The 25,653-nt window shown below is 35.4% G+C and overlaps 1 protein-coding gene across 2 annotated transcripts in view; it reads right to left on the bottom strand.

Annotated features, from left to right (window-relative positions):
- CUL2 (cullin 2) overlaps positions 1-22,881 on the bottom strand; it is a 48,509-nt gene extending 25,628 nt beyond the window's left edge. For both annotated transcript variants that reach the window (XM_026842415.1, XM_026842416.1), the window contains exons 1-5: positions 22,763-22,881; positions 16,327-16,429; positions 14,399-14,493; positions 6,988-7,093; positions 2,222-2,304 (exon numbers count right to left, since the gene is read on the bottom strand). In XM_026842415.1, coding sequence (XP_026698216.1) covers positions 2,222-2,304; positions 6,988-7,093; positions 14,399-14,493; positions 16,327-16,429; positions 22,763-22,881 — 506 coding nt within the window. The remainder of the gene's footprint in view (positions 1-2,221; positions 2,305-6,987; positions 7,094-14,398; positions 14,494-16,326; positions 16,430-22,762) is intronic.
- Between the last annotated feature and the right edge of the window lie 2,772 nt (positions 22,882-25,653).

Below are 25,653 nucleotides of genomic sequence, written 5' to 3' on the forward strand. Positions count from 1 at the left end.
TTAAATACACTGATAAAACAAAATCTGAAAGCAAAATTTGTGGCTCTGCTCCCCCTACAGTAATACATTACATTAATCCATTACAGTAATAAACATACTTTTATATGCAACCAGTTGTCTACAATGTTGGTTATCAACTCTGCATATCATTGTATACTATGCAAAATCTTCTGGTTATAAGAAGTTCCCCTGTTCCATCTATTTAATTTTTTTTAAAAAACATTTTAATAAATTGAACCATCCAGACACCTAAGTACCACACTTAAGAAGGCACCTAATTCAGAAGTTTTTAACTATATACATGTATTAGTAGGTTTATTAAATTTTTAGGTAAACATCTTCCCATGCATACTCTTGCACCTCTGACAGATGTAACTTATTGATACCAATTTCTTCGAAGACCTTGTTTAATCCCTGAATTGCTTAACTCAATGCTAAAAAACTTGAACAGTCATTTGCAGCAGTGTCTCTAAAACTGCCTCTTATAAACTGTACTGACCACAGGAAACATATCAAAGAACAGCAACAAGCCTACAGTCACATGCAAAGGCCTTCCTCAGAATATCCGTAGCAAGCCTATATTTCATTATACCATGAAGAACAGCTATAGTGAGAAGTTCTCTCATATAATTCATTACATGATTTGCATATCACAAAGTGGCTATAAAAAACTTAATACAAATTATTAGATGTATATTTTGAGAAACACAGTTGAATTAACTCCTTTGAGATCACACAGAAAAATCCTCAATAATGACGGGGGGTGGTAAATCCAAACCCAACCATTAGAGACAACGATTCAAGTTTTATTTAAAACTTTACAAATAATTTAATAACAAATAATGTCAACTTATTATAGTCTTAAGATCTAACGCCCCAGAGAGTCAGTGACAGACTCTAAATACCATTGCGAGGTCTGCAGTCAGCCTCAGAAGCAATGGTATGTATTTATCTGAAGAGGCATCAGACAAAAAATTTTTTAGCACTAATTTCTACTCCCACCCACCAGTGGAATATACAGATTGACTAAAATGAGTCTTCAGTGTTACTGTGCTTGAAGTAACAAAGCAGAATTTTCTTCATCATGAATTAGGGAATCTTCATTTAGTAAAAATAAATTGTCACAGTAAACATACAGATAAAGCATTATTAGCACTTGTTACAAAGGAAGCATGGTTCAACAACTGAAAACAAACACACACTTCCTGGCTTCAGAAATACTATCTAAGAGAGACATCATGTCAGTTACTTAGTCATCAAAAATTTAATTCCAGAAGGAAAAATAAAATATTAAAATTTAAAAAAAATACTTTATAAATACAGCTTTTTTTCTGACCATCTGCACATCCAAGGAACAACAATCAGCCAATTTACTTCATTCTCTCAGTTTACCTACACTAGCCTGGTCAATCACTTAAAAAACCCCCATGCATTAGGCAACTCCAGAGCTACCCTAAACAGTAGTTAAAGTGTAGAAACTGATGGAACTTAGAACTACACACAAGATCTGTTAGTATATTTCAGAATTTCTGTTTATTCATAAATAAAAAGATCCTTTAGGAGTTAAATAGTATAAAGGTTTTAAATCAAAACCTAAAAAGCCCCAAGCCCTGTAACTACCAGGGTCTTTGTTTAAAAGTAACAAAGGTACTCAGAAATAAAATAGTAAATTCCCTCAAAGAACAAAAGAGTAATTATTTCTATTTCATTCAAGTAAAGTACCAAGAATGTTAAGTGAAGTCACTCATCTGAACAACACAAGACCAGAAGTTTAGTCTTCCTGGCAGACAAGAAAGATTTATTTTGGGTCCCATACAAAGCAACATAGCTTTTCTGGCTTTAGCAAATCTTTGCATAAAACCTGGTCCTTAAGTTTACTGACAGCACAGAAGCTATAAGCAGTCAGCATCAGGTGGAGAAAAAGGCAAAAGACACCCTATGGGACCTGAAAAATTACTCTAACTACTCCCGTCCCACTAGTAAGAAGGATTGCTGAAACAGAAAAGATCACTACCCTCAGATTACAGTGAATTAAGTAATTTATTTTCAGAGTGTTTTTCTACATATGTAAACCACAAATATGTAGCTACAATGAGAAAAGCCGATAGAACATCATTAGGTAAGAAGCTATTAAAAAAAAAGGTCAAAGTTCACAGACATTTCAAAGTAAAAATGCAATACTCCCACATTGTGTAAAAGCAAAAAATAATCAAGCACTCACTTTTTTATTTCTCGGAGGAGCATACGAATAAGGATGGTCTGCAGTGGCTCAATCATTAATTTTCTCCACATATCAAGAGCTAGCTGTCAGGACACAACACAAGTTCACCACAATTAAAAAATACAAAAACCACCACCAAAACAATATCAAAGATGATGCAACTCCCCACTCAGGATTTTAAAAATTAAGTTGCTAGATACCCTCTTCTTTCTCCTTTTAAATTGTTTACCTCCTAAACACACACAATTTGTCAATACGTTAATACATTACCTTAGCGTTTTTCTTCTAGAACATCTGACTGCATTTGGATTAAGATCATACAGGTCTGTACACTAGTAGTGTCACACACAGAATTTCTAGTCAGGCAGTTTCTGAGTGCATGCTTCCCAGTCCGCATTCTTCCTACATATCTAATAGGACTGATTTATTCCTTGGTTCCACACTATCAAGGATTCTCAAATGCATCTAAGTGCCCTAAATAAGTTGGTTATGAGGGCAGGTTTTGAGCGTACATATAAACAAAACATCTGCACTGTAATAGGTAAGTAACATTACCTGAAGTGTTTGAATATATGCAGACACAGGTATTTCTAAAAATGATAGCAAAATAACCCTTGGCTGACAAGCGGAATGTCTCTTGACTAATTTGTCAGAGGTCAGAGTCAAAGATACAGAACCCTTATACCTAACACACAGAGAGCATCTCCAAACCAAAATTCACATAACTTAAGCAAAGTCATGGCAAGCTAGTATTTTCCTTAAATGGAATTGAAATCACCTTCGTATTAGGGATAGGTTACCCTGTTCCTAATGTATCATTAGGAGGATCAGTCAAAGGAACTCAAGTATCACAAATTCTTGTGGGTGAAGTAGTTGCTCGCAAAACATACCATTTTTTAAAAACACCAACCGCAATCATTCAGAGGAGTTTTTACACTTAAGTCAAAATCAGATGTAAAGCCCAAAGGGTATGATGTGATCCTGCGTATGGGGCAAATACCCCCCCACATCTGAGACCTCTAAAAACACCTACCAGTGAGCAGTAGACTGGGGAAGTGAAATTACTATTATCAACGAGGACAGAGGAAATATTGCTGCTAAGAAAGCGTTCACACAGTTAACAGCTCCTCAGCTATAGAAATTAAAATACTGATCCAATTTTTGAAATAAATCTTCCTTTTAAAGAGCAGACAAATGAATTTCTACCACAGCTATCCAGAACCCACTGTGTAATACAGGGTGCAGAAGTCTGGGAGGCAAAGCTGACCCTGCTGCATCATAAGCAAGTTCTTAAATGAGGTAAAGGCTTGCTTATAAATCAAAAGACAGATAACATTTTGAAATCAAAGTTGTATTAGGAATGATTGTCACTTTCTTGCCTTGTGAAGAGTAGTAGCAGAACAGTTAGAGGAGATGTTTCCCCAAGACATCAGTAACTCATCCAGCAGAAAATGCTGAAAGAAGCTAGTTTTGGAGAAAAAGACAAGACTGACACATTTTATGACTAAGAGGTGAAGGGGACAACATTAGGTAACTATTCCACAATGTGGTCTCTAACATGGTCCCTTTCACATCTGATCTAACAATTTGAAACAGCTTCAACTTGTCTATTGGAATTTTTTTATCAAATAAACTAGAGTTAGGTCAATCTAGCAATTTCATGTACTGGTTCAAGACACTTTCTTCTCTTTGAAGTGAGGGACTGATCTTCTCCACCTAAACAGACAATACAGAACATGGCAGTTTCCTCTGTTTCCCAGAATCTGTTGCCCCATGATGGGGTAAAAAAACCCCAAACTATAAGGCATATCTTGATTACCTTCTAGCTCAGGGCTCTCATTGAGTCATTGAAAACTCAGATGTCTGAAATTGGTGATAGGAGCTCAACTCACAAAAGCAGTATCCTTCACCATGCATTCATAACATAAGGACAGAAGATAAATAATCTCTTGCAAGCACTAACAAACTATTCTCAACAACTGATCTCATCCTGTATTTTTCCTAGTACAACAATTACTAATGTCTGGAACACTTATCAGGATGATAAACTGTTTGAAGCCATGCCCATAAACATTACATATGCACCTCCAGTATCTTGTGCTGTTACACACTCCAGAAGAACTAAGCAAGCATGTACTCGTTTAAGATTACTGAAAAGCTCCCAAAGTTTCATTAACACACTGAGACAGAAACTTCAGTACATAGAGTACAGTTCTGCTTCCACAAATACTGGACATTATTTCTGTAACTTCATACTGCAACTGAGGAGAACTATATATAAAATAAGCATGCTTGCTCTTGTATAGATAAAGGACAGATCATCTCAGTCATCTAAAAAGGGATAAATGATAATTCCTTCCATTCTAAAGCAATGAACAACTGAAATATAGACTTTTGTCAAAGCCCCTAGTACAATCCAAAGAATAAAAGAATCCTAAACAGGAACTATAATGGAAGAGAAAATGTTTTCAAAACAAAGACTTGATAAACTTAATGAGTGAGTGTCTTAGGTCAAGAAATGTGAACTACTTTTATTTCTGGGGCAATGAATTCACCAAAAACAATACTGCAATTTAATGCATTAAACTACTTGAGCATAGGACGCAAGTCTCCATTCCTTTCCAGGGCAAAGGAGCAACTGCTATAAACCTAATCCTACAGCAGTAATGAACAGAGATTAACTTTACTCCTCAAGATCCAAGATTTACCTCCCACTACTACAGACTGCAAAGACAGTATTTGGTAAAGAGAAATGGAAGGAGTTTTGGGGAGTGAGATAATGAAAAACTCATTAGCAGAATTCCACACATCATCATCTGAACATCTTCATGAAAAACCAAAGGCTGTCAGCTACAGTTTAAGAATCTCAACCCTCCCCATAACCTGCCCAAATGCTGATCTAGGGATGTACCATCCTAGGAAAAACTGCTGGGAAGATTGAAGAAAAGCATGCGTCACTGTCCTTCTGCCTTGCTTATGATTCCACAAACACAAGGAAAACAGAATACTTAAAAAAAGCTGAATTATCAGGTCTGCTGTTTGCTCTAGTTTGGTAAACACATCCTAGGGCAGAAAGCTATGGACAGAAGTTGCCACTACCATCCTTTGGATGGTATATCAGAATGGAGTATCACACTGAAATGGGAGAATTCATTAATCCATCAGCAAACCCAGCCCCAAGAACAAGCCCAGACCTATTCCCAGCCCCCAAAGCAGCTGAACTCAGTCATTCACACAGAGCTAAGGACTACCTCCAACAATCGCAGGAACAGTCAGCTACATCTCAGTCTGAGGAAATAAGGAATAACACTTATGCCATTTTGAAGATACCACAAACAGTGCAGCAATATGTACTTCCAAGCTCTGATAAGCCTTTATAGATGTCACCAATTAGCAAGCCTTGGTGACAGCAGAGGTAGACAAGAGAAGAATTTCCTTCTCTAAATTGCCTTGACTTAAAGTATATCATGCTTCTGATGTTTTTTTCAGCCCATCCCCAACCTGTCAGAGGATTAGCAATTTCAACTGGCAGTAGTCTTCATCAGCTGGGTAGCTGGGTCAGAAGCACAGAGGATGCTTCTTCATGCATCACAATCTCTCCTTACTCTTAACTAAAGGCAGCAGAGATCTACTTAAAACAATGAAATCAAAAGGACTAAAACAGTAATCACTGACAGGTCAAGTTCAGATATCAAGAGAAAAAAAAAGTATTTTCACTAGCTTTCCAAACTGAAAGAGAAGTGTTCACTTCTCTTTTAGAGAAAAAGGCAATTGTAGAGGAAAGGAAAAAAAACAATACACCCCTACAGATGATGCCAGAATAAATTTCATTCTCCAGCTAGCAGACAGAAAGCAAACAGATACACAGACAAGCATTCAAAAGAAAAGTTTATACCCAACTGTATTCAAAATTTCAGTTCTGATTCAGACTGAAAAGGTGTTTTCAAAAATCTTTAAAAGACATACAGAAACAGTTTGTTTCAAAAAACTGTAAAGATTTCTTTTTATAATGGTAAAATTTCTTTTCATTTTATTTTCTTGTATTCCATGAAGTGACAGAAATGACGTATACTTCACTTCTGCATAGCTGAAGTGCACAGGGTGGTATTTCACAAGGTAGTCCTACTGATGACAATTTTTTTCATTCTATAGGCATTTAAAAATTACCCTCAGCCTCTCCAACTTACATTAGCAACTGTTTGAAAACCCTTGTACTTGTCCTGAATTACCTTTTCTTTAAAGATAAACCCGCACTACATGATACTTTTGTGTACAGAATGATTACTTTTTCTTGTAAAATGCCTATCCAAGTTGCTACAGTGGAAGTAGGAAACAGCTTGCATTAGAAAAGATGATGTACAGAAGACTACTCTCAAAAAAAGCTATTACATTTTGTGACATTAAAAAATAGAAGCCTAAAAGTAATATTTCAAGTATTTCCAAAACCAAATTTTCATTCTTCAAAATATTTTCTAGATAGTAGTGTCACTTAATAAAGCAAGGTTGTTTTACAAAGTGGTATCTATTATCACATTTTAAACCGTTCTCCAATAGTTTTCATATTTGCTTCCCCCCAAGTTCACTATACTTTTCTACATCAAAACCATAATCTCATTTCACAAGGGATTCAGTGCTTACATCTTCTAGCATATTTAACTACTCAGATTCTGTGACACCACAATGTCAAAATTTTAAAAGGACAAAGCTTAACTTGTACAACCTTCTGAATATAGTTTATACCCACTCTTACTTTCAGAGATACCTACCTCTCCTATTTCCATCAACGGTTCATTCATATCCACCCCTCCATAACCATACTGAAGATCAGCTTCAGTCAATTTGTTCTTCTTAATAAACTGTGTGTTGAGGTACCTATAGAATTAAAGATACTCTAATCAAAACAGGAAAAACTTAAAATTTTTTTTTATAATAAATTTGGAATTGCATAATGTCTTCCACATCACAAAACCTCTTTTAACCAATGCCATTGCTATCTGTAGGAAATTCTTAAAATATAAATGACTGCAATTTAAAAGACTTTACATTATATTAAAACAATACAGTGTTAGTAACTGAGATATTAACCATCAGCCTGATATACCACTGTCAACATTTTCTTGGTGTGCAATATACTTGTTTTAGAATCTAACCTTTCAACACACAATGCCATATTACTCACACATGTAGATGCAAAATAACTGCTAAATTCTGAGCAGTTGACTAGCATTAGAATGATAGTTTATTTGTAATGACCTAAAAACATTCATGTGTATCAGATATTTTTAAGTAAAATGTATTTTCCTCTATCTGTACTGTTTATTATTTTGCATTTCTCTCAGACTAACACACAAAAACAGTGTCAATTTTTATGGGGCAAATTTTTGTCACTTATGATCCCTTACTCAGGTCATGATAACTAGCAAACAGCTGTATTATAAATTTCAAAGATGAGAAGAATTTGCAGAAATTATTTTAATTAACACTTATAAAGAAGAAATGCCATATATACTTTTTATTTTAGTATTTACTATTTTTTACTATTATATTTTTTATAAAGAATAGAAAATGGTTTCTGCACAAGACCTGATAATTCCCTTAATTCTCAGTACTCCTTTTAAAGAATGCAGTAACATTTTTAAACTGAACCATTCTCTTTCCCAGAAAACAGGGAAAAAATTTCTAATATCTTTCAAAATTACACTTAAAATATTTGTTGTTAGTGCTTAAGTGAGGTAACAAAATTTGTTTGTTCTGTTTGTTTGGTTGGTTTTTTAAATTCTGATCCAACTAGCAGTTTTGAGATGCCCAGTTTCAGACAGTGAAAAGAGCCAGATTACTGAAGCACTTTAAAGGACTCAGGCTTCAGGGGCTGCACCAGACAAGTGATGTCTGAACACTTCGTGCGAGAAGGCAAATGACAAGCCAAAAAGAAAAACACACTATGGAAACCTGTGAACTTGAAAAAATTTAGGACAACACAGTGTCCAAAGAAGGAAGACTTGTGGTAGTGCAGTGGTAACAAACTGGAATACTGGCCTAAACTAATTTCATACTCCAGGGTCTTACAGTACTGAAAACCGCTCTGCTACCATCAATAATCATGATAAATGGCAAATGCAAGTCTGTGTAGAAGGTTACAGGCCCACCATTTCATTTAAAACTTGTGTAGACATCCAAAATTGTTGGAACACAAGCCTTAAGCAGGCATGCTCCTTGATGATATTTCCCACCCCCTTTCATGTAAACAAAGCCAGCAGCTGCCATTCTGCATTTTCCTGTTAAGCTTGCTAAAAAGGAAAGCCCTATTCTCTCTTCATTCACACCCTCTCTCTTCCATCAGACATGTCTTCTCAACAAATCCAGATTGGGCAAGTGATCCATCTTAAAACTAATGTAACCACAAGTAAATAAACAAGTTTAACCTAGATCAGGTACCACTGCAAAGACCTACCTGACTTAAGCAAAAAAGGGATGGCAAGAAGCGGGGAGGCAGAACCACTCATGGCAAGACTGTCTCCACACTCTGCCTCAAAACCAAAGCCAAATTTGCACGCATTTCCTCTTCCCTCCACCTACTTCTACCATCGACTTCCAGAACCAAGCAGAAGCAAATAACTGAAAAGTATGTGCAAATTGTATAATCTCAAATCAATTTCTCCACTGAAGCCATAAACCATTTTTCACCTTAAATGCTTCACCTTTATTTCTTACTTTTAGAAGACAGACCATAAGGTTCACCTGGAACTTACTGTGGAGACAAGGATTAAGAATGAATTGATAATACCAGAAACTATCCATAGACTCTTGTTACTATTGAGATAAAACTTTCAGGTGAAAATTTGAAATACCTGATCACCCAGCTCAGGCCCAATTACTTGAGAGTGCACCTGTGCAGGCTTATGCTTTACTACCTGACAAGGAAAATGGCAAACAAGATGAGAAAATTGAGGTTTGTTTCCTTTCATGGTATTAGTAAAGCAATATACCTTTTGGTACCCAAACCTCAAAAACAGACCCATCAAGCTTCTACTCTGTAAAGAAATTTAGACATTTGGAATTTAGAAGAGTGTTACAAGGCTTATTCAAAAGAAATATCTACTTTAGACTGGAATACTGAAAGACTGTTCCATCTAAATTAACAATATCAGGAAAATGTCTGGCACATGAATATTTTTGTGGGCAATTTTTCTCAGCTATAAAGGACTTGTTAATCCAGCAAAATAAAAGGATAAGTTATTTTACAAGGAATTTCACATAAAAAAAAACCCCAACAAACCAAACCTGCAAAAAATAGTTTAACAATTAGATGGATAGATAATTACGGGGAGAGGTTACCTGGTAGCTTTCATGTTATTTAGATCGACCAAAGACAATACTTTAACAACAGATTACTATTCTAGACACAGTGACCACATTCCCAAAGCAATGTTTCCTCATCTCAGTGTCCTCGAGTATAAACTTTGCAACAGTTTGTAATATTAGATGTATATTTTTTTCTCAAAGTTTTATTTGGTTTTAATAGTTTGAATAACGTACTTCTGGATAAGAAGTATTAGCATTGGCAAAATAGACACTGTGAAATTTAGCTTGAATGTAATAAACCTAAGAGCATACCTGTCTCAAGTCAGCTCTCAGTTATTTTATGTTCTCCATGATAAGCCCAATAAGAATTTACCTTCTTTAAGTCTTTGTTGATTCACAATATAAGACCACAAAACACCACATCGGATTATATGCATTTCTAAAAGTACCATACCTTATTAAGTAAAATGGGCAGACACCTTCTATTCAGATGGTTTTCCTCCTCTTAAAGGTCTCCGAAGATAAGTAAGAAACTTCCAAGTAACCACTCCTCCTCTACCATCACCCCTGCCCCCGCCTCCTACACACATAGTAAGACTGCTGTACTGATCCCCAAAATGGCATCCAAGTCTTAGCAGAATAGTATATGGGAATACACCTGACCACGTGCAGAGGAAATTGTTTTCAGAAGTCTGCACCAAGAGAACCCTGCTAATGATTTTTACAGGCCACTGCAAGTACTCATGGGCAGAGAAATGGATAATGCAGCAATACCATTCACTGTTCAGTTGTATAGGAGGCAATTAGAAAACCCCATAACTAATTAGCTAGAACTAATTATTACAGCTAGTTTTCAGAAGTATTGACCTTGTTTTTCAAGATTTTCTTCAACCTAACACTCGCACAATTAAATTGCTTTGCAAGCAACAATGTGACACAGCCATATAACAAAGTTATAAATTACTATATAGCAGGAATTACCAATTATATCAATGTTTTCAGTAGTTTCCATGTGCATTCATATGGTTAGCAGTGTTAAAACTGTACAGGGACCAGTTATGAACAGTGTTCCTCATGGGTGCATATTAAGTCAGCAGTTGTCTTGTGGAGCTGACAGTGAACCAACCACCTCATTGACTGCATTAGCGAGAGCGTACCAGCAAGCGGAGGGAGGTGATTGATCCCTCAGAGCTTGTGAGGACACACCTGAAATATTATGACCACTTTTGAGTACCCAAATACAACAAATCTGGGCAAACGTGTACAAAACAAGTACAGAGAAAACTCATTTAAATAGCTAAGGTGCAGAGCACGAGACATACAAGATCAACTCTTCTCAGAAGAACACAGAGAAAAGACAAGAAGCAATAGGACACAAGTTGCAGCATGACAAATTCCAAAGAGATATACAGGAAAATTTTTTAGAATGAGTAATCAAACACTAAAATAGATTTCTCATAAAGGCAGCAAAATCTGTCCTTGAAGGAGCTCAAAATGTGACTCAAAAAAAGTCTTAAGCAACCTGGTTTAACTTTGAAGCTAGCCCCTACTCTGAGCATAAGGTTGAAATGGATGGCCTTTAGAACTTAGTTTGCACCTACTTTTTTTTTTTTTTTTTTTTAAATGTTTCAATGAAAACGTAACTTCTCAAGAGCTATACTAAAAGCAGCAAAACCACTGTGCTTTATACAAGCAGAATGCTTTAATGTGTCTAGTACTATACACATACAAGTGCTCAGCACTGGAAATATCCATAATCCAGTATCTGTTCTGATTCACTTTTAAGCACAGATAAAGTATTCACTGGTTCACAGATCTGTAAAACAGGGTTAAAGTAATCTACCACAATTTGAGGATTAATTAATAAAAGCCATTTCATCATGACAAAGCACTGCAGATGCTAAAATATTATGAATCCAACAACTTTATCAAAGTGATGAAACCAATAATAAAGATCTGATGCACAAGTAAACCTTCCAGGTCTACCAAATTCTATGGACTAAAATTAATACAGTTCCTTCAGTGGAAGAAGTTTCAATAGAAAAATATTACTAAGTTTCAAATGTTGATGGGACTTGTTTGTTTAAATCTTCCCCACATTTATTAAGTTATATAATTACTAAGCAAGATTAAGAGCGACAGCTTCTTAATTCTCATAAAAATTAGAAGGGGACTGGGACTGATAATCAGCCTGAACTATATTATAGGTTACTATGATATTATGCTTAGAATCAGAATACAAATTATTCCCATCATGACAAAACTGGCTGAAATTTAATCCTGAAAGGGATGGAAGATGTCTCACATAAAGCTACAAAGAGAACTAAGATTAGCCTAAAGAACTAAAAATTACTATAGATTAATATGCTGGTATTATTACAAGTGTTTAAAAGAAAAAACAAAACAGAACAAAGCAAAAGTGTACTATGTGTGTTTAGTTTTCAGGATTTTATTAAGAGCAGATTTTAAAACTCTAGCCGTGTTCGAAATTAAATTACTTTTTTTTTCTTTTTTTTTTTTTTTAATTTGCTGGATAAGAAAACCCTCATTACCTGAAATAAAGGTACACAAACCAGATTTTTTTTACAATTACCTATGAAATGTTACAGCACCAAGGCACAGATAAACCCCAATGTCCTGCATAGTTTTTATCTACTATGTTTATCACTGGAACTAACAAAAACAACTGAAGAAATTTATTTAACATGAAGTGTTCCTTATTCCATCAGCTTTATCAGCCTAGTTTAGTCAAGTATGTATGGGATTTCAGTTTTCAAATTGAATCCATATTTATTTTCCTAGCAAAACTCATCCTGGGGGTTGGGAGAAAAAAAAAAAAAAAAAAGCCAACATCAAAAAAAGAAAACATTTGACCACATTGCCAGTCACATGATTGATCGTGAATTTTATAATTTTGCTCAAAAGTAAAGTGTCTCACATTTTAGTAGTATTTCAAGAAGCAGAGGTGCGAGCCTATTGAAATTTTAAAGGAATCCATTTTAAAGTAACATTTCTAGCTGTAAAGATTAATTAGTTTTCATTGCTGGAATAATTATACAAATTAGATCATGGGATACAACAGAGTCAACCAATTTATGATGCTTCTTTTGAGAGCAGGTGTGCAAGTAAGAAAAGAACTCTAACTGCTTTATAAAAACCAGAGTATCTTCTTCGGGACTTCAGAAGTACTTTCACCCAAACTGTTCTCTTAAAAAACCAAAAAAGTGACATAACACTTAATGAAGTGTTTCCAGCACATAAAAGTGACTCCACTAATTAAGCACTGAATTGTTTCTTGTCTTCATGTGAGAGGGTCTTTCAGTTCCCATTACAATATATGTTTTTAATATTGAAGAGAAATCATACTTTCACGAAGTCTCTTTAGAGACTTTTACAAGACAGTATATGACAAAATTCAGAATTTCAACACAAAGAAAGAGTAGATAACTTTAAGGTAAAATTATTTCCAACTGAACATTTAACAAGTACATTTTCTGGACCAAAACACCATATGCAAAGCAGGAAGAAAAGTTAGAATGAGCAGAGCTGCTGTGAAATAAGTAACTTCATAGTTTAAGAACATGCCTTCACTGATAACATGAATAGCACTCTACAAAGCTTAGATATATGTACAGGTTGGTTTCTGTGCATAACAACTGTCTGGAAAGAAAATGCCCTAGGTCGTTTAAAAGTAAAACAGAAAAATCAGGTTCAAGCTGCTAGAGAAGTATTTTTTTGTTGGTTTAGGACCAGCAGCACTCAAACACTCAGAAAAACTGTTACACAAAGCAGAATCAGTAAGATTCATACACATTAAATAAGAATCCCACACCCCCATATCAACTCTCTGGTTAAGTCAGTAACACATTCTGGAACTAAAGTTTGAAAGCCCAGGATAGACTCCATCACATTTATTCCCAGTCTGCTAGAGGAAATTTATTAAATTCTACAAGATCACATATACATCTCCTAACATAATACCAAAGGTATTGAAATGCTTTGTAAATCCTCATATCATACCATCAAATAAGTATAATATTAACAGTGCCTCATAACTTATATTTATCTGCATAATGGACACTAGAATGTTCAACCTACAGTCAGAGTGGAATGAAAATCCAAATCCTCATAAATCCAAAGCCATCTCAACATAGCTGTAATTTAGCAACTCATGAATGGATGAGTTTTAATGCTTAAGCCATCACTAGTAGCAAAAAAACACACCTGAAATTCAGGAAACAATAGAAGTACAAAAATATCAGGGGTGAGTTGCATTTTTGTTTATAGGCTTGTCTGTAAACTACTGAAAAAAAAGGTAAAATTGGTTGCCTGTCTACAGTCTATTAGTTTTTGAAGTTCTCAGAAAAGAAACAAGGCATAATCTTCACTCTCTCCAATCCCTGCGGCTCAAGCACTCACCTGAAAAGACACAAAGAGCACACAGCCCTATCTGAAAAGCTATTCTAGAAGAGACAGCTGTGTTTTTGCCAAGGTACGTGGCTAAGCTCTGAAACAAACCATTCTGCTTCAAACCGGACACTTCGGTACAATGTCATTCTTGTAGAACACCACCTAAGATTATGAGCTACGTCACTGCAGGGTTCATTAGCACCAACTGGCACTGCTACATCAGAAACAACAGAGGTAGAATATATTACTATGAAAGAGTAGTAGGAATCATCTTAGATAACTACTTCAGTGGCAACCTGTTGAAGTATTATTCTTTTTCTCATGTTCTGCTACCACAACTATATTCTCTCCAAAACTGACCTGGAGCATATTCAGCAATTGCTCTCTTTAAGCAACATTCTTGGACTTGAGCTGCAGATCCCTGTAATAATTTCAAAAGTTTAACAACTCATTTGCAAATCTTACCTGTATAAACAGTCCATATAGTCTGCCCCTTTGCTATACTCTTCCCAGTATCTGTGATACATAACCAGTACTTGTTCTTCAGCTTCCAGAACTCTCTGTGAAGGAAGACATCCCCCCGCCCCCCCCCCCTAAAATCAGTATGAAAAGAGAATACATAGAAAGTTGTAACAGGATTCTAATTTTGGAACAACAATCACAGATTCAAAATTAAGACCACACCTAAATCTTTAACCAGTCTAAAAATAACATTGTTGCAATGACCAGAAGACTAACAAACATTCATTCTAGGAAGTTTTGACAAACCAGTTGCAAAATTGAAGTTGTTTTATTTTGCATTTAAGAACAGTCTCTATAATGTATTAGTTTCTATTCATCTTTACAAACGTATTTTCTTGAATAAGCATGATCCATATTCTGACATCATATGGGTGGGATAACTCATATAATTCCCCCCCACTGACACAGATCAATTTTAAGTTCCTGCAGCCACACGCACACTGGAGGAACTGCCTAACTGTAACTGTTTAAAATTAGTATGCCTTACTGGTTAGACAAGCCCTTATACTTACCAAGAATCCTAGAATAAAACAATCTTAAAGCGCAGATATGTGCAAACTTAAACATGTCTTAAGTTTTGTAAATCTAGATGCAAATCTTTTGGAATTTAAGCAAATTATCATCTAAGAAGTTGCTGATGTACTGAATTTCTCAAAATATATTCAATACTTCAAAGGAGTAAGTTCAACAATTTAAACAAATTAGTATGATTTGTGAAGGAGGATGAGATCCTAGGAATTCAATTATAATTCTCCCTACAGTATGCAATTCTAAACTTTGGCTCAAGCAGCAAAGAAGGCTATGCAAAAACAATGTAAAAGAGGAAAGCTAGCAGACAAAACAGAACTGAAAGCGCTTTCCTCTGCCATATGAATGTTGTGAAGGTTTTCCAACATTATTTCAAAGACAAATGGTGGATAGCCTATTTAAAAAAAAGGATGTACGCTTTCCGCTACTTCCCACAGCTTCTACTGTGCTGGCACCTGCCTGATTATCTTAAATGAGCTCATTCAGCTCACTAAATAAATGAGGAAGAACCTTTTTGGCTGAGCTGTCTGCCAGTTTAGTGAACTGAATTAGTCTACCAAAGCGTCAGAGTTATCCTCTCTGCAACCAGTGGAACTACCCATTAAGATACCCCAACTATCTTGCCAAATACACAGGTACCTCAGCTCAAAAAAACAGTATTAAGCTATTTAGCATACTATCCAGAATTTGCAATTCTTCACTCCCTATAGAGACACCAAAGGCAGGCAGACATCTTACTTAAATCTACTTCTCTTTTTACTGAAAAACAAGGAGATGCTGTTCACCATCTTATATATTCGACATGATCAATCATGATTCTGTTGAAATAAGGCATCTTAGCTGATAAGACAGGAGTTAATTCACAGCTATATAGGTATACAAGTATTGTTATTTGTCATAATATTGTCATTACTTCCTCCCCTCCCAAGCATTTCTGTAATTTTTTCCCACATATTTCCAAAGGTTTTAGTAGAATATATAAAATCAGTTTCCAAAACAGTAAGTAGACAAAAAATAGGCAAAAAGTAGACACTTTACGCTGTGACAGAAGGCTAATAACAAACCATAGCACATTTGGAAAATGAAGACATTTCTGTAACTTGTTTGATTATAAGCATTCAACAGAAAAGAGCTTATTTTTCAAGCCAACAATTAATATTTTATCTAAATTATATATTTAGATATATATATATATATATGTTCTGTCTCTGGAACTCTTGTCATCTGTGATTCAGTCTCACAGAATGTGCATACCTTCATACACGCAAACCAACAAAACCCCTCCTTAAAGTAAAAAAAGGATAAACAACACCTACACATATATCAGTAACTGTATAGGTTACCTTGTGCAAATGGCGTACGTGATTTTCCAAAAAAATTTTAGTCTCAGTATAAAGTCTCTCTCCAAGAGGTTCAGGATAGGCCACACACAAAGCGTAAATGTCTCTGGACTCAGAGTCAAGGTTTGTATCTGCTTCAAGTGTGAAAGCACATCAACAAAATCTAAGATTTACAGAACCTTTTTTTCTCTCACACATGCATTTTAGATTGGTTTTGTTTTGGTTTGTTTTTCTACAGTTGAGCACAAAAGATAAAATGGATCATTTTTTTAAAGTAGAGTAAGTCCTGGTTTGTGAAGAATCTGTTTTCTATGTCAATAAATTTTAAGTGGTGGAAGGTGAGGGAATGTTAAAACAGATTCTGGCACTTCTGGTAGCCCCATGTTGACGTGGCTTCTACCACTTATTTGACTTCTATGAATAATTAATGATTATCTCAAAGTGAAAAATCAGCTTTCATCCAAAATTCTTCCTCTGTATCTGCAGCCAATGTGAAATTGAGACACTTTTCCAGTAACAGAAAGAAGCACTAATTAGCTTAAGAATGTGATTAACCAAGTATAGAGCAGAGCAAAGATGAGGTGAAGCTGACTTCAAGTTTTCCTCCCCAAGATCCAAACCAATTTACTGCTCCTGCTTATTCCCCCCAACTCCACAGGTAAAACAATTTTGTGCAACACTGGAAATTAAGTCATCACAATGGTGGTGTGGATCTAAAAACCTGATTTATTTTTAACCATTATACCATTTCAGTAATCCTGTTTAGATCACAGTCACACACAAGCTCACTTAAATGGGCAGCAGCACACAATTAAACCCCTTAAGATAGTTTTTGTCCCTGAAGTATCTTGCACAGCTACACCTTTGGTTTGTTACAGTTTATATCAAGTTTAAAAAAAGCCACTTGATACTTAGTCAGGAAAAGTATTTATGATTAAGAACTTCGCTTTCAGAAAAGTTAAGTGAGGATTAAGTCAAGCTTCAGGTCAACAACTGTGGAAAATAAACTAGTTCTGCTTAAATTATTTAAAAACATTATGCTTCTCCACTAAGTCTAGGCATTTTATAAAACCAGCCATGGTAGAAATAATGATTCAGTATACGTTACTTTTTAAGATAAGCTCTTTAAGAGAAGACAAGATATCTGCTTTCCTCTAGTCCGCACATGCCTGTGTAAGGGGAGGTAAAAGATATAAGGACTACCGACAGATCACCTGCTTAGTCTACAGAACAGCATCAAGCTTTCATCACAGAGTTTTTCCCAAAAGCATGTTTCATTTTTTGTATAGAAGTAGTCCTCAAAACAGAGAAGATACTGATGTAGGACGATCAAACAGAAAAAGCCTTAGGTTGGCAACTGGAATCTCTGAGAGCTTAATCAGAGTCTAATCTCAAGTACAGCTATTTAATTCATATAGATCATCTTTATCAGAATTCGCCTTGGAATTGCAAGAAGCATTATTGGAAAGACAACAAACAAAACAGGCATTATTCACTGCTTTGTAACAGTAGCTAGCATTGCATTCACCAACTTAAAAAGTTATCCCCTACAAAATTTCAAAACAAAGTATTAAATTAGTAGTGTTTTTTTTTTTTAAGACATGCCCATCTGTCGTCCCTGTCCCCCCATCTATCCCCCTCCGGCCTCGAATTTTGTCTATTTTGTCAGTCTAAAGACGGTCTGTAGTCGAACACATCCTCAATTTAATGTAGATCAAAAGTCTCTTCACTGTGCAAGTAAGTGAAGACTCTGAAGAGTTTACTCTGAAAAAGTAAATTCCAGAATTAGCAGTCTTTGCAAGCTAGTCACAAGGGGACTTTTTTTTTTTTTCCTTTAGATCCACAATTACACTATCAGCATCACCAAAACTTATGGATCTCTGCTACAAGGGCAAATTACTTCAAAGTTAAAGGAAATAGGCAGTTTTACCACAACAGCACAAGAAAATAATAATGACAGCTTGTCTGACAAAAGCAGCAAACATCTCTGAACTTATCTAGGCTTTGTGCCCTAGGCTTCAGTTAGGAGTCCAGATGACTTGACTACTGTAAACAAGTTTGTTAGTTGTACTAAAGGTGTTTAAGAACAAAAATAGTATCTGTAGTCATTCAGGAAAATGCACTTTCCGTACTGTAGGTAACAGTCAATTTTTCTTATAAATGAAGAAAGCTGAATATAGTATTCTTCACTGAAATATTAATTTCAGCAGGTATGCAAACTAGCAGCTTAATTACAGAAGCACTTCTAGAGGCACCTCACACGTTTTCCTGCATCAATCAAATTATAAATATCAGCATCAAATTCTACTCACTGGATACTAAGTTTCTCTGGGATTTCTACAAATAAGTTACCATGAATCTCAAAAACACCTTACTGAGCAGCTTTGCTACAGAAAGTTCACATTCTTGCTTGATTTGTATTAGTTTATTCATCTAACTATATCTTTCAGTCCAAAATATAAATTTAAGTGTAGTGTTAAAATGTTACGAATCTCAAAAAAAACCCCAAACCACCAAAACCGCCTTTGAGGGGAGAAGAATTATTTTACTCCATAAACTTGAAGCACATTTTCTGTGTTGCTGTCCCTTAGTAGATCAGGAAGATGCCTTTACTGTTCAATAATTTAACTTTAATGGTGAAAACCATCTGTCCTTCCAGTTCACCATGTAGTTTGCAGGGTAAGAAAGGTCAAACAAAGCTCAAGCCAAGCTGCTGCTTATGAGCCTTCACTCTGTGTTGAGAACAACATCAAAAGCTTTGTGCAATTTAAGTGCTCCAGTAGTTGCTATCTGAGGGGCATTACCCAGCAATGGGAAACTGAAGCAATTCCAAACTGAGGAAAAAAAAAAATTACCATCAACATGAAAATACTGTATTCAAAGCCATAAAAGCTTACAAACATTGTCCTCAGGGTTAAAAAAAAGCTTCTACTTTAGACCATATATTAACAGAAGGTTTTGAATGGATCTTCTCTACAAGACCAAAGTTGAGCTTTCGGAAAATTTCTGTGATTGTCTTCCTCTGCAACACTATCAAAATTCACAGAGCACTTGAGGATTCACACTCAAAAAAAATAATGTTCATATGAACTTCATTTACTCTTGCTTCTCTTTGGGCTAGTCCTTATATTAAAATACATATTTAAATTTCTAGTTCATCATAGGATCCTTGTAATATGGGGGATTAGAGGAGGGAGAACAAACATGCAGAAAAAAGAAAAAGGTAGGTGACAATGTTGCATATTTGTAAAATATGTTTGCAGTATGGCTACCTTCCTCTCTGGGTACTCTGCATCCTATTTATTTGGTTGGTGGAAAACTCAACAGAACAACAGGAAGATCCTGATCTACCCATTCAAAAAAGTTCTACTGCTAATAGGTAGTTTATCAAACTACAGGTGAACTACCAGTCTCTAACCAAGCTGGAACTCCCTAGCCTGCTGAACAATTAGAAGCTAAGTCTTGAAAGTTATATAAAGCATTAATAATAATTAAATTATTGTAAATAATATCTCAAATAGAGAGACATAACTGTCACTCATTTATCAGACAATGAGACAACTCCAGAACACATTTCTTTCTGCAGAGAACCTTAAAGGAAATCTGAAGGTCAAAGGTGGCTTGAGATGACTCACAGTTTAAATAAAGTGACATAAGGTCTTTCAAGTGATCTTTTCCAGAAGATTTTAACTCTCACACAGTTGTGGTTCCCATCTCATTGCCATTCTAGCATTTCAAGTTTGAGATATAAGCTATGTTTAAAGATAAGCTATGTTTAACAAAATTACTATCAGCATTAAAAAGAAAACACTATATTCAAGACAAACAAGTTCTGGGGAAGTAGTGAGGCAGAAATTAGCTCTAGAAGTGGAATATGCACAGTACAAATCTCTCATCCCTAAAATACTACTAGTCTGTATACACCATTTGATCTCAGCTGTCTTAATCAGCACAAGAGAAAGAAAACTTCTTAGAATACACTGTTGCAGTCTGAAAACATGATTCTTTGCTGCATCTTATCCTGTTTCCACATCATTGTTTCAACTATAGACGACAAAGCTCAAGTGGGTACTATAATCAATTAAATAACCTGTATGAATTTAATTTACACACAGTTCAAATCATGTCACCTTTTTATTGTGCTTATTAAGCAGCAAGAAAAACAGAGTTCATATGACATTCCTTTAAAATCTCTGTAGATGTTTTAAATTTAACAGAGAATAAAAAGCTAACAAAAGAACAAGAAAACGTATTTTTTAAATGCCACATCTTCTTGAAAATGTATCATTAATACTTTAGTTTTCTTTATATAGAACAAAGGGTAATTGGCTTTAAACTGAAAGAGAGTAAGATTTAGATTAGATGTAAGGAAGTTCTTCACTGTGAGGGGGGCGAGACACTGTCACAGGTTGCCCAGAGAAGCTGTGGCTGCCCTCTCCCTGTCAGTGTTCAAGGCCAGGCTGGACGGGGCTTTGAGCAGCCTGGGCTAGTGGAAGGTGTCCCTGCCCACGGCAGGGGGCTTGGTACTAGATGGTCTTTAAGGTCACTTCCAACCCAAATCATTCTGTGATTCTATTCTATATATTTGAAACCTTGAAAAATGTTTCACACCAGCTATATAGAACTATCAGTTTCACCAAGTTATTGACTACTTAGTGAGCAGTTTGTGTACACAGTTTGGTTAAAGGCAACAGAAGTACTAATCAATCAATTTTTAATCTGGAAGTTACAAGTCACACAAGCTCCTCAAGCCATTCAATCATAAAGAATAGGCCAAAAGGCTCTTGCCTGTGCCAAATTAGAGACTAATAGTGTCACTTTCCAAATACCATAATTAAGAGATGATAGTAAGTAAGGTCTTAAGAATTACATGCCAACTGATTCTTCCAAGACTGCTTGCTGAGTCTGTTATTCATGAGTGTTCCCTTTCTGATGTTCAATCAACTGTAATAAAGCCCAAAAGTGGATCAACAGCAGACTTGTGTACAAGGCCTCCACATAAGAAGTTCTAAGTGAAATAGTGTGACAAGAGGAAATCAATTCATCTCATTCAGTTATATTTTAGATTTAAATCTAATTTAGGTGCCCTTGTTTAAATGTTTAGAGCTTTAAGCTACAGAAGTTAACCTCTTGTTGAAGACTGAAATATGTAATTCCCAAGAACTGCTTAGAAAGAGTGACTGCAGCATAACTTCTCAGCACATAAGTGTACAACTAATTAATTTGAAAAGTCTGCAAATTCTGGAGTAATTTGAACTTGACTCTAAGACAAGGTGAAGAGTCATGCCCTCGGAAATTAATTACAAAGTTTGAAAGAGTTCCTTACAGATTATTGTACCATAGAACAAGGCTTCACAAGGACTAAATTTTTCTTTTATGTATTTATACACACACACACTCAAAACACAGGCACATAGGAAAGCAATTCTGAGAAATGGTAACACATTCAAAAAGAGAAGAGACTTTAAAGTCTAGCTCCTGGATTCAGAATAAGCTTATGTTGTAAAAATCTGTGTACAAGAATCTTCTCAGGAGCTTCTTCTTTCATCCAGAAGAATTAACAAATCAATAAATAAGTCTAAACCATTCCTCCCCCCCTATAATTACACCAAATTCAGTCAAATTGCTGCAGAACAGCTGCAAAGCCCCCTAAAATTCTCTCATTACTCACCACACTGTAATGGCTAATGAATGCACAGACACAGGGCACAGTATAAATGGTTAGAATAGTTACACTTCTTTTAAGAGAAGTTCACTGAAACATACAACTTGTGAAAAATTACAAGTCCATTTTATATGTAAAATACAAACCTTCCACTACAACAATATATGTACAGCTGTGACTTGAACAGTAAGACCACACGATCACAGCTAGAAAGTGTAATTATTTTTAAACATAGCTTAACTGTCAGGAATAGAGACAATAACAGTGGAGGGACAGGAAGAAGACTTTTTTTATAAACCCTTGCTATGGAAATATCCAATATGGTAGTCATCAGTACACCTAGAAGTGCAGAAGAAACATCTTTAAACAGAACAACCGACCCACACTCCCCAGATTTAAAGATGCGCATTCTCTGCCTTGGGTGTTTCCCTTGATACACACACTATTAAGCATACAGGAAAAAATCATTATCAGATTAGGGAAAATTCCATGCACGCATTCTTGTGAACAGCTATAGCATAAGGTAAGTATTAAAACTACTAAAACTCAGACCAGTTCACTTTTTATTACTGTGGTGATTTTCACATAGTTTACTTCCCAAATATGCAGAATTTCTCATCTCTTTCAACATATCCACTGACCCATTGGCTTAATAACAGATACAACCTTACAACAAGCTTCTGATCAAGACCAAAAAAGCGTTAGGTAACACAGGCCTACTCCATGCTAAACAAATCATACAAACACATTGTCAGATTTTCACTTAAAGGATACGAGAAGCGATCATTCCATGTTGCTCTTTCAACATAATCCAACATAACAACAGCTTTAATTGTTGTTAGAAGTTTGTTCCATGTTTCATCAAAGTCAACTACTCGTGGTTTCAAGGACATTGTGGGGCTTTAGTGTTAATCTGTAGAAAAATTACATGTCAGACAACATTGCACAATAATTTTAAAATAACACTTCCTTTCAATTTTTAAATTTAAACTTTGTACACTGTTGCACCACCATGGTACAGCAACATGAAGAAAACCCACTTTGTTTCCCAACCCTCCAAAATCAAGCTCACTGGGCCCTTATTTTATCATTATGGAATGGAACATTAATGTTGCATGAATAACCTGTAATGTAACATCAATTAATCTAACATGAAGTTCATCCCCTTACCAAGCTGCCCACTAACAGTGCCACATGAAAAAAACAACTGTCCTGTAAATTTTTTATTCACTTTTATGCAAAGACTATTTCAGCTGTATCTGAGAGAATTTGGGGCAGGAGTGCAGTGAACATACTACCAGAGTATTTAAAGTTACTATCGTCAGTTTGTAGCCTATGTTCACCTCAAGCTTTCATAAGACACTTTTGGTGTTATATTTAAAAAGCCACAAAACCCAAAAACTTTGATCAGGATGACAAAAAGAAAACACATACAAACACAGAGCATTATGCAGAGCTTGTGCAGCTTATTGCACTGTGAAGCATGACAAATACTGATTTCTTTCAAATAAGACATGGCTTGAAAATACAGAAGCTACGTTAGTAATTTCATATCAAAAATACTTGAGAGATTTATCGAAAGAAAAACATTAAATTACTGAATTAAAACTAGGGAAAAAGAGAGGTAATGTAAAAAAAGAGGTCCCGAGAGACACAACTGTGAAGGCCTCGTCTTTGTTTCTATTTGTCTCTGTCCTATGCATCTAATCTAGAAAGGACCTGATGTGTGACATTCCACGCACAAAGCAAGTCTAGTTCCTGCTCAGAAACACAACACTGTAAGACCAAAACAAAAGTGAAAAGAATACTTCTATTTCAATTTTAAATAGATGCAGAAGTGTCTCAACTTGTCTTCCCAAATTTTCAAGGTCGGAAGGGAAAAAAGAAAGCTAGTGACACACTTTTAGCACAAAAGGCACACCTCTATAAGAGAAAGAATCAAATGTCATGATAAAAAACTATTTAGCAACCAGGTTACTACCTTAACCGTTACTGGCTCTTCATTTTTTTTTCAGGGAGATTAGTTCTCTTAAACTGCAGGATATATTGCCTCTCAGTGTGAAAAAAACCCAAACCTACTATGCATGCAAAATGCCACCCTGACTAACTAGCCAAGCTCCTTAACTGCTGTGAATCCAGGAACCACAGAGTTGTTTTCCTCTACCTGCATCACAATAGTTTCTGTTTAAAATATAATCAATGTATTACCCAACCCACATTTCCTTTGATTTCATAAAGAAGCTGAGTAGCAACTAAGTAATATCAAGGAAGTGGTATTATCCGAGGTTTTATGAACAGAAAACTTTTTTAAGAACTAAAGCTCACTAAGCAGTGCATAAATATTTTCAGTTCAGTAAAAACATCTATGTTTTTCTATTTCCAACATGGCTATTCCACTTTTGGAAATATTAAAAAAATCTTAAATCCATGTCTGTCAGCAACACCTTGATACATAGAAAAATCAGAGAGAACTGACAAAACAAATATATATATATCCATCAAAGAAAACAGGTTGAAAAACACACTGATGTATGTTTCACAGAAACATGAACCTCAGTAGAAGTAAACAACAGCAGAGCTCACAGCTTGGCTCATCTCAGAGTCCTGCTGTACCCCCCTGTGTATTTTCAGGCAGTAATTCTCTGGCCAGCCTTGACAAAGAAACTTGATGAAAAGGGTATTGAGCTTTTACAAAGTTTTGGGAGTTAGAAATTGTTATTTCCTAAATACATTTAAAATCAAGAACAATTCTTAAATACCTTACATAAAAAGCAATAATGAATGTTAACGTTCTTCCTCCTAATCGTATTTCCTCAACTGCAGTCTTCCAGAAGAGAACACGCAGAAGAGGTAAGGATTTGGTACCTAACATAACGTCTGTGGAAACTGTGAATATTCATCATCTCAGAAAATCAGCGGATGATTCTCCCATGCTGAACACCCAAAATTATTAGATCTGAAAATAACTTCTTCTCATATCTATGTTTCCAGTATACAACAGTTAACTCAGGACAGTACTTCCTCATATAGCAGAAATTTAGAAAACATTGTGTAAAGTTTGGGTAGTGTACAGATAAAGATGCTTTTCATTAACTGCCAACTGTGATATCTAATATGATCTTGTACAATTGATACATTCACACAGCATGATTAAATAACATAATTTAATTGTGCCAGCATATATCTTAACCTTTAAGAGTTTAATTTTACAAACTTGTTGCTAATGCTACCACCAAAAAGAGCCTTCAGTGCTACAAAAAGGAGAAAGTGCCCCAGATACAATCTAACACTTGCAGAAAACAAGCAATCAAAAGCTGAAAATTACAACCCCTTCCCCCCAGCAAACATAAGAGAGTTAAACCATCAAAACAGGTTTTTAGGTTGAAAATAGAGAAAGTTGAAATGGTGTTTAGAATGTCTAGAAGCAGTTAAAAAAATAATTAAAACCCAGAGAAAAATAGTAAGAATTAATGAAAAAGTTGTAAGCACTGGAAATGAAATGGACAAAGGCTTGATTTAAAAACAGGAAAAGCAATTCTGATATGAGTTTTGAGTAATTTGAACAATGGAGAGCTTTCAGAACTAAATGTCTGTTTTCCAGAAAACTATGTCTCTGTAGATACTTTTACTGTATACTCTAAATGGATACTTTTTTTTTTTTTTTT

This window comes from Athene cunicularia (assembly GCF_003259725.1).
Source record: "Athene cunicularia isolate RWA chromosome 2 unlocalized genomic scaffold, athCun1 chr2_part1, whole genome shotgun sequence".
NCBI lineage: Eukaryota > Metazoa > Chordata > Aves > Strigiformes > Strigidae > Athene > Athene cunicularia.